The sequence below is a fragment of the Gymnoscopelus microlampas genome (genome assembly GCF_963454915.1).
Source record: "Gymnoscopelus microlampas genome assembly, chromosome: 6".
In the NCBI taxonomy this organism is placed as follows: Eukaryota; Metazoa; Chordata; class Actinopteri; order Myctophiformes; family Myctophidae; genus Gymnoscopelus; species Gymnoscopelus microlampas.
This window is the reverse complement of record NC_139943.1, coordinates 20,736,683-20,746,713: the sequence shown is the minus strand read 5'-3', so window position 1 is coordinate 20,746,713 and position 10,031 is coordinate 20,736,683. Positions and strand designations below refer to the sequence as shown.

General features: G+C 39.5%; 1 protein-coding gene across 2 annotated transcripts; it reads left to right on the top strand.

Annotated features, from left to right (window-relative positions):
- Positions 1-158: 158 nt before the first annotated feature.
- On the top strand, positions 159-9,689 carry LOC311047507 (uncharacterized protein). Of its 2 annotated transcripts, none has more exons than XM_084060245.1 (12): positions 159-217; positions 1,948-1,993; positions 2,086-2,143; positions 3,093-3,786; positions 5,202-5,361; positions 6,137-6,556; positions 6,942-7,011; positions 7,111-7,290; positions 7,861-7,990; positions 8,308-8,454; positions 8,772-8,894; positions 9,403-9,689. In XM_084060245.1, the coding sequence occupies exons 2-12, from the start codon at positions 1,972-1,974 to the stop codon at positions 9,493-9,495; spliced, it is 2,097 nt and encodes a 698-aa protein (XP_083916371.1). In that variant the 5' UTR covers positions 159-217; positions 1,948-1,971; the 3' UTR covers positions 9,496-9,689. The 2 variants fall into 2 exon arrangements, with proteins under 2 accessions (XP_083916371.1, XP_083916372.1); XM_084060246.1 differs by having other exon boundaries at positions 160-217; positions 8,311-8,454.
- The last annotated feature ends 342 nt before the right edge of the window (positions 9,690-10,031 follow it).

Genomic DNA, 10,031 nt, shown 5'->3' with positions numbered 1-10,031 from the left:
TGTGCATATTAATGCAAATACTTGGCTTGACCGGGTTTGACCTTGGCCGCATTCCTTTGTGGTAAAGGACTACGTTCATAGAGTTATAAGACTACATTTCCCATAAGTCTACGGAGACTTCCGGTAAGATGTTTCCAGCCAATGGTAAAGAGTTAACCTGAAGTCACAAAATTTGAAACGTTTCAGTTCGGTTTGCTTGGTGTGTTGCTGTTTTGGGGTGAGTTACAGTATTTTTCCATTACGGTAGGCTGCATTAAAAAACAACAGTTTATTAGATTTGTCCTCAGGTTAGAATAACGTGTCTTGGTTGATATAGATTAGATTGTGTGTTTGTGTGTGGGTCGTGTATAAACAATATGTTTAGCTTCTTTAGCATTAACTGTCTAGTTGACGAAACATGCTGCGTTGTCTAATAAGGTTAAAGTTGTTTTTCTTTACCTGTTAACCAGAGTTTACATTGCTTACCCACTGAGCCATAGTCGTCTATTAGACCTCCGTCTAAAACAGGGTTATAATTGGTCTACTGGTGAAAGTTTTTTAGCGGTCTAGGCTTAGCCTAGACGTTGATTAGCTGTTTTTTAAACGTTTATTTATAGACCGTCTATATTATAGACGTCATTTCAACGTCTATAATATAGACGGTCTATAAATAAACGTTTAAAAAACAGCTAATCAACGTCTAGGCTAAGCCTAGACCGCTAAAAAACTTTCACCAGTAGACCATTTATAACCCTGTTTTAGCCTACCCCTTAGACGTATTTTAGACGTCTAATAGACCAAAAAATGCTCAGTGGGTACACTTACATGATATGGATTACATTTTGTTTTGGTTGCTAGCGTTACAGTAGAGTAAACAGAGTAAATAGCCATGTTAACACTTGGGGTTTGTGGATATATTCACTGGTGGAAGAAGTACTCATATTTATTAAGTAAAAGCATCAATACCACAATGTAGAAATACTCTGTTACAAGTAAAAGTTTGGTATTCAAAATTAAATTGAGTAAAAGCACAAAAGTCTTGGCAGCAAAATGTACTTAAAGTATTTGCCATGGTTCACATGGTACTTGTTCCTGTTTTAAAAAAATGTTACATTTACAACCCGTACATCTACATAAAGGTTCAGATTTCAAATATAAAGTGCTGACCCCCCCGCCACGGATGTTACAAGTTAAAGCGCACGGGTCTTAAGTACCGGTATCTTCCGTATTGTTCAATAAAAAGCTTTTTAATCCGATCGCCGGCCATTTTTAATGTATTTTTTATAATGTATCAGGATGCAATACACCTCCCAACAGATAGGGGTAGGGGCGTAGTTCTCCATATGGAGAAAATGGCTGGCGATCAGATTAAAAAGCTTTTTATTGAACAATACGGAAGATACGGGTACTTAGACCCGTGCGCTTTAACTTGTAACATCCATGGCCGTGGGGTCAGCACTTTATATTTGATATTTGAACGTTTATGTAGATTTGCTGGTTGTAAATGTAAAACTTTCAAAAACAGGAACAAGTAGTGCCATAACATGTTTCAGGGCTATTAAAGTACCAAAAGTAAAAGTACTCATTATGCGGAAATGTCCCATTTCAAGTTTTCAAAATGCATACAAATCTTATAAAATCTTACAAAATAGCAGATCTACAAGCTCACAATGCATCAAAGCCACACGTTGTGAGCTTGTAGATCGACTACTTTCAAATGGCCAAAGTGTATATTGGGCTGAAGTGGCAAATGTGTGTGTTGTAGTAATAATCCAAATCTACAAAGTAACTAAAGTTTTCAAATAATTGTAGTGGAGTAAAAGTATTGAATTGGAAATACTCCAGTAAAGTAAAGATACCTCAAATTTGTACTTAACAATACTTGAGTACCTAATTACTTTCCACCAATGGATATATTACTTTTCTTTTCTTAACCTTTCTTTTTTTTTCTGTCTCTTTCTGAATCAGCACTTTAAATCGGACTACCCGACGATGGATCCCTTTTATAACGCCGGTAAGGTTCCAAACTGATTATGTGTAAAATTGTAGAATCGGCAACTAATTTCTTTAGCAGTCTAAAAAGATGAGCTTTCTTTTTCTACAAAGATTTCCACCCATTGGCAGAGGAGAAGTTTGATTTTGATGTTTCACTCTCACCTGCGAGGTTGGTGTCATTGAACCTTTTACATACAGTATACCTTATTTTTTGCTACCTGTATTTTATGAGTTTTTTATGCAAACATTAAATGTGTTCTGGAAAACATAATGCTTGGAGTAAACCAGTCTTGAGGCTACCTTAGCTCTGGTCCATAGCGTTATAAGGAGTTCTCCTTCTAAAGCTATGGACCAGAGCTAAGGCTACCTGTTGAGTAATTATCAAGTCATAACAGCAAAATATAATGGTACTATTTTATAGAGTGTAAATGGTAAACGGACTGCATTTATATAGCGCTTTTCTCCAAAGTGCTTTACAATGTATTTCACCCATTCCCACACACACCGATGGTGGAGGAAACCAATTCAAGGCACCAACTTGCTCATCGGGAGCCGCTAGTGGTTCAGTGTCTTGCTCAAGGACACTTCGACACGTAGCCAGGAGGAGCCGGGAATCAAACCTGGAACCTTTTGGATTCCAAGGTGGACGCTCTACCTCCTGAGCCACTCCCGCCCCAGAGTGTTATAGAAACCCCCTGCCATAACAGGACGGGAGTCACGGGACCTAGGATGACTTTTGAAGCTATATGATTTATCTCAAGGGGTTTATCCTCCAATAAAAATGTCAAATAAAAAAAAAAATCATCAAGGAAAAAATTGATAAAATCCTATCTTCTCATATAAACAATGACACAACCACATCCTACAATGCCTTTCAATACATACCATATTAGTCGACTGTAAAGAGCATATGATTTTACTTTTATCCCCATAAGACTAGATATTCATAACTGCAACAGGAAATACACTTTGGACTCTTTTATAATGGGCCATAGAGGGACGGCAGTCCCTTTTGTCTTTAGTTATTTTGTCACATGATAGAACATGCCGGTTCCCCACCAATCACCAAGGCATACTAAATCACTGTTGTAACAAAAATATATATCCCCTGTTTACAGTTCCAAGGGAGATGAAGAAGGTGAGGATGATGTATTTGTGGGTCCAGTCACAGACAAGGAGAAGGGTATCTGTATAGCGGTGGAATATCTGGCCAAGGACACTGTCAGCAGTGGGCCCTCTGTGTGTGAGGAGCAGAAGTGGAGCCCTCTCACTGGAGATAACTTTGACAGAATGTGCACTGAAGCCCAGAAGCTAGCTACACAGTTAAAGGAGGACCAGCAGCCACACACTGGACAGACAGACGGTACTGTGCCTGCTGAGAGGCAAAGCGATATGACAGATGACTTTGTGCAGGACACTGGGGCCAAACTGGATATGTTCAGCAAGCCATTTGATCGGGTTCTCAGCCCAATTAAAAGGGAGACATTCTGTGTACAGGACAGTCCTGTGAAACAGCTTCCACCCGCTATCCAGAAACGCTTGCTGAAAGGCCGCAGTAGTACTAGCAGCGTTGGCTCAGGCGTTGGTGTCAATTCCACTCGGGCTCGTCTTAGCACCTCCAGTCCTGCTTCTGGGTCTAAGACTAAGACACAGACCAAGATGGCACTGCGAAGCAAGGCAGGTCTGGGCACCAGTGGGATTCTCCCCAGCAAGCTTGTAGTTCCAGCCACAACCTCTGCCACGTCACTGAAGACTGCAAATACTGCAGCAATGCCTGCAGAAAAACCCTCCAGGATGGCTCCACCAAGCAAAGTAAGAATATATGATGTCTGTCTTTCTCGCTCCCAATGGTTAAGGAGTACTCATTAACAGACAAACATTTCCTCATCTTGATCTTTTAAGTCTTATTTCATGGTTATTGATATTTTCCACTAGTAGGAGATATTAAACTGGCATCCAAGCCTTTGCCATTACGTAGTCATCCATTGTTCTGATCTAGCTGACATACTGTACTGTGTACAGTATGTGTCTCCTCATTGACCTCTGACACTGCCTAAAAAGCCATGGCTACTTTGACTTGAATGAAGGAGGAGATAAAGATACATTTTAAAATGTATACTGGGCCAGGTGGAATTAAAATGTTTTATCTAGTATCATATATGCTCAAATGCCACCTCGCTTGGTAAAGAGGGGGAAAACAATATTTACTCTTAGATTTTATACAATGATTATTTCCCTTTTTTCAATGCAATATTTCCCCTACTGTAGAGTTCTAGAAAGATGAAAACGGCATCTTGAAAAACCTTGCAGAAACAACTTTAATTTGATGAATATCAGCAGCACTGATATCATGAATATATTAGCAGCAGCACTGATATTATGAGTATAATTATACTTTCCCCCTCTGCATAAAATGGCACCAGTTTAATCCGTTTTGATATCTGATCCGAACTCTTACCTTTTTAGTGTGAAGTTAAAAGCAAGTTTGATTCTACCTGTTTTCAAGGACTGATTCTGAATCAGCATTATTATGGAGGAGTCTCAAAAGCTTTCCTGCAAGTTGAAAGACTGCTCATATTTTAATTTGTAAAATAATGCATTAGTTTAAATGGCATAATTACTACAATTAAAGGGGCTACACCATGAATTAAAAAAATATATATTATATATAAATATTGCCCCCTAATACGTTTTAAACAGGTTGTAAGCCTAAAAAACATCCAGATATTTCTTGTCTGTCATTCCAAGCTTTTTCAGCTGCAATACCAAAACGTCCTATTGGGCAGGGGGGAGCTACTGAGCAATTCTGTCTGGCCATCATCAATGCAAAATCAGTGCAAGTGACATCACTTGCACAGCCATTCTGAAATGGCCTGTTCAGACACGCCCATTCAGGAAATCCATGAAATGAGCATGAATGACTGAATGTAAAAAAAAAAAAAAAATTGGGTACAAGAGACACTGGGGAGCCCAAAAAATACTAAAAAAAAATGAAATTCATGGTGTAGCCCCTTTAAATAACATTTATGCTTTGAATTTTGAACAGCAGACAATTGTGTCACGGCTTGAAAACATTGGATGCAAGTATCACTTCAGGGACAGGTGGAGGACTCAGCCCAACCCTGCCCCACCCTCCCTTGCTTAATTAATGTAGATAGACTGTTGGTCAAGGCTGTGTGGGGGTTGCCTGAATTCACATTTGTAATGTCCCACATGTTGTTTTATAGGCTGGTTTGAGGTCCAAAGCACCACATCTTCAGACAAGGGGAGTGGTAGACGGGAGAAGAAATACCTCCTCTTCCTCTTCCTCCGTGTCTAGCCTCAACTCCTCTGTGTCCAGCTTCAACTGCAGTATGTCTGTTTCTCCTACTGGGAACTGTGGGAAAGGTAAGGTCTCTCCATGGTACATATGATTGAAAGAACCTGATAAGTACTAGTGTTATCCCAATGGCCATATATCTGAAATTGAAATTTGCATAATGGGACACGGTATTGGCCAATCTTAAAATAATAATTATAATAATAATTGTGTTCTTTAGTATGTTGAGTGAGTTGTACAGGTAAAACTGAAACTGATGGAGGCATGAACTGCACCTTTTGTTTTATAGGGTGGTGTTGGTGGTATAAGTGAATATTTTTTAGTTATGATGGGTTTCTCCAAGGTGTGCTTGCTTAGCAATGATGGTGGTGAACAGCACAGGAGTTATTCTAAAGTCAGTTTAGATTGAGAAATCTATGCTGCTGTCCGGCAGAAACCAGCTAACTCCATGTTGACGCTTTTGCATTTTTTTCCCCATAAAACAGGGCCATTGAACACCCTTTACGTCTGTGTGTTGGTAAAAAAAATATTGAACCATTGGATCCTCAAATGTTCTGCTAAACCAGCGTAGTCCACCGGAGTTAACTGGTTTACCTGACTCCAGGCTCCACCCCCTTTTGACCTCTAACCTCATTGTGAGCTTGGAGGTCCATTCAGTTGTTCTTATCAATGATGAACAAAACCTCCTAACTCCACTTTTTTTCATTTCCTGAAAAATGAACATTTTGGAGTTAGCTGGTTCCTGCCGGACAGCAGAGATATGTAAATCATGTTGTCTTTAGTGCCATCTGGTGTTCAGCAACACAATATACATTCTTTGGCTTTGAACATCTCTCATTACAGGAAATCTCAACGCTTCTCTGAACAGAAGCAAAAATGGTTCCAGCAGCCGTGCACCAACAACTAACATGAGCAGACTGGCCAACACGAGTGCTGCCAAAACTGCCCAAACTCGCCGTTCCTCACTCGCTTGCAGAGCTGCTGAATCTAAACCCTCTGCAGCCACCACTGTCAAAGGTGCACGGCGGTCTATCTCAGTGCAGTCCCGGAAGACGACTGAGACGGACCCGACCAAACTTGCCAGGTCCACACCTGTGAAAAGAGCTGCACCAAGTACCCCCACCCCATCCCAACAGAGCCCAGCCAAACGAGCCTTGCTGTCTAGTGTTTCCACCTTGCCACAATTTGGCCTGAGGGCCAAACCCGTGGCCCTCATTGCCCCTACTCCCACTAGTCGGCTGAAAGGACCCAATCGATCTGACGGTAATTTTTGTTTGTTTCACCCAGCAGCACACTTTGATAATATTGTGATGTTTTGGTGATATTGTGATACACCCCCAAATGTCTGCAGATTTATACTGTGTTTATACTGTAATCATCATAGTTGAATAGATGCACAAGCTTATGTGATTTTGATGAGATAAACACACACACACACACACACACACACACACACACACACACACACACACATATACATATACGTGTATATACTACAAACAGTGTATCAAATTCTCCTCTCACTTTCACTGTTGCACCAGCCTATTAGTATACGAAAAGATCCTCAAGTTTAGGTTAGTTACTAGCTGCAGCCAAATGAATTCACAAGCTTTTGTAATTAATCAATTGAGCATTTCCTCCATTTTAGTGGTTCAATCCCCAGACTCACTGAAGATCATGAAACCAAAGAGACTGATAAGTTCTGTCAGCATGGGCAGGTATGTGATTATATATACGTATATCTTGTCTAATGACGTGTAGATGTTTAAGTACCATCAAAATGATCCTCTCCACTGACTTGTCATTTCTTCCTAAAGTCCAACTCCGGAGTTGTTCCACACGCCCTCCATGTCTAAAATAAGACGTCCATCGGCCTTACCGACCCCTGTCAACCGGAGAATCTCTGGTATCCCAACTATGACCCCTAAGAGTTTAGCTGGGTTTTGCAGGCCACCCCCCAGTATGTCCATCTCTGCTAGGAAGACCAGTAACCAGAGGTGAGATGATAACCTGGGCCTCTTGCATGGGTGTAGTCAGTATTGGATTGGTATTGCTTGCACCTTGCAAGAATAAAATACCTGACCACCAGTGGATTTCACCGAGTTAAGAATTATTATGAATAATTATTATTAATGGTATACTGTATTTGTAGAACAAACGGGAGAAGGGCACACACCAGTATTGCCGAGGTGCTGCTGACCTTGGTGCAAAAGTTTAAAGTGAAGAAAAGGCTGCACAGTCATAGCCACGATATTTGAGGTATTGGTTATTTTTTGAGGCATTGGTTATAAATAAATGATTACAGTCAAGAATCATTTATTTATAACCAATGTTTCGACCTGGAATGGTCTTCTTTCCAATCATGAGTGTGCAGCCTTTTCTTCACTTTTATACTTTATTTGTAGAGCAGTTTTCCAAAGTTACAAAATGTTTTAAAGTAAATATATTCATTAAAACGATGACTAAAACAACTTGTGGATATTTGGATCACATTGTTTCCATGCTTCTTGCATGATTGTGGACTCTCATGAGTGCATTGTTATCTCTGCACCTCTCCCCCTCTGCAGCCCTACTCAGGTTGAGTCAGCAGCTTCAGAGGTAGAGTTGGTCATCCAACCATTCTCTCTGGAAGATGCTGATCCAGTAGGTCTCCAGCAGGAAACGCAAAATGAAGCACCGACTTGTGTGACTGTACAGGTAAGTCAAGGCAGGGTTCTGAAAATCTTTGAATGTGCTTAATCTCACATGTATAATTTTAACTTCCAAGAATGTGCTTGAATTTTGAACAACATGCAGGATCATTTTTATTATTTACTGTATAATGGGCCAGATTACATTTAATTTATATATTGTGTCATGTCCACAGAAAGCATAGCTTTATTATTTATCTTAGCACTGTAATGTATGAAGAGATGCTTAGCTTTTAAATTGAAGATATTTTAGTGCTGGAAAAACTGACTTTAACGTGAAAGTGCTTCAGTTTGACTTTTGAAAACTTGTACAAATCCTGTCAGCAGGGCCCAGAGGTTGTTGACCAGGAAGTTATAGAGCACCCTGATGAGAACCAGGAGCCTGAGACAAGTGGAAACTTGATGAAACGTCACTCCGCTGAGGAAGTGATCTCTGAAGAGCATGGAGTCAAGACACAGGAAGACGTTGAGGTACCTGAAACCTCATTCCATGTTTGAGTCTTGTTGTAGAATGTTTGCTTCTTGCTCAGAATTCAAATTTCAATGCATGTTTTACTTCATACAGTATTGTAAAAAAAACTGTTAAAGTAGAAAGAGCACTAGTTCATCCATAATATGGTACCAAATTGTAGTTGAACTTATATTGCATTACGATACTCTACCATAGAGACTGGACAAAATTAAATTGTATTAATTTAAAAAAAGATAAATGGTGCTTCTTTAAGAAATACATAATTGTATTTACATGCTAATATTTTGGTTTCCTAATATATCCACGTCTTGCCCAGAATATGCTGGTGGATGTCCCGGCTTCTAAACCTGAGGATAAAACCCTCATTGACTTGTTCAATACCCCAGACCTGATTCGGCCACTGCGGCCAGTCCTACTCAACCCTGGTCGTGAGAAAGAGGTGAGAAAAATGGATGTGCCTGGAAAGAACTGTCACTTGTTAACATTGCTAAGCCAGCTTGTAAAATAGTGTTTATATATCTGTATTTTTGTACATTTTTATTTAAAGGCCCAATCTGGGATTGGTGAACGAAAAGTATATTGTAACCTGCCCATTACATTTTGTGATATCTTTTCAGCAATTGAAAACTTTGGCATAAGGTTGCACCCATTTGTTTTTGAGATCTTGTGTACATTTTGGCCTAAGGGAGGCACTAGACTCTAGTGCCTCTAGTGACTAGAGGAAAAGGCCATTGAGTCAAGTCTCTGCGGAGCATGACATTTCACAGCAAATTAGCTCTGTGCATAACGGTAGTCCCGGGTTGCCAGAAGATGTTACACAGTACACATTTTCTCTTCTGGTTCTTTTTCCTATAGCTTTGTTTGATTGGTTTGGCATGAGATTTGAACTGGAAAAACCTATGTGTTTCATTGTTGATGTGACTGTTTTGTTTTACTTCTCTGAACAGTTAATTGATCTGAGCTCTCCCCTGATCAAGTGGAGTCCAGAAGACAAGGAGAATGCTGTGAAAGAAGCTCCACTTATAAACCTTTCTTTTTGATCAAACCCGGTCCAACAGTAGCCTACAATAGTCGAGTCATCTCCATGTCTATAAACAATAAACCTGTGTACAACTGAACTTAAAGTGAAGAATCTTTGTTTTAAGTTACTGCAAAAAGTTCTTCTGGAATAATAATTTAATTGATCACTCTGCTGCTTTTGTGTTTTGATTTTATAAAATTGATTATCTCCTGAAAAAAATAAAGGATTTTTCTGAATATTAAATGTATGACAGTGCCATTTTGTTTGAATAAATGCAAACAGTAGAGGAGTTTTGCAATTACAGAGATACATTTGATGATGATATCATTTATAAGGAAGGACTATTCTATAGTACGAAGGGATCTGTAATGGTGTTGCTTCATGAGGCAAGAAAAAGTACATTATGAATGAACTACTTTAAGGCTTATTTCAAATGTAGTGAAAATAGCAGATTAGCTGTGAGCTTGTAGATCTATTATTTTTACTAGATATTTTCTGGAAAATCTTAGAATTTTGGGGGGGGGATGTCTAAATTTCAGTACAGCAATGCATTGA

Coding starts and splice junctions, on each gene's coding strand:
- LOC311047507 (XM_084060245.1), top strand. CDS start 1,972: ATGGATCCCTTTTATAACGCCG. Junction 7,291..7,860: donor AGGAAGACCAGTAACCAGAG/GTGAGATGATAA, acceptor CCCCCTCTGCAG/CCCTACTCAGGTTGAGTCAG. Junction 8,895..9,402: donor ACCCTGGTCGTGAGAAAGAG/GTGAGAAAAATG, acceptor TTCTCTGAACAG/TTAATTGATCTGAGCTCTCC.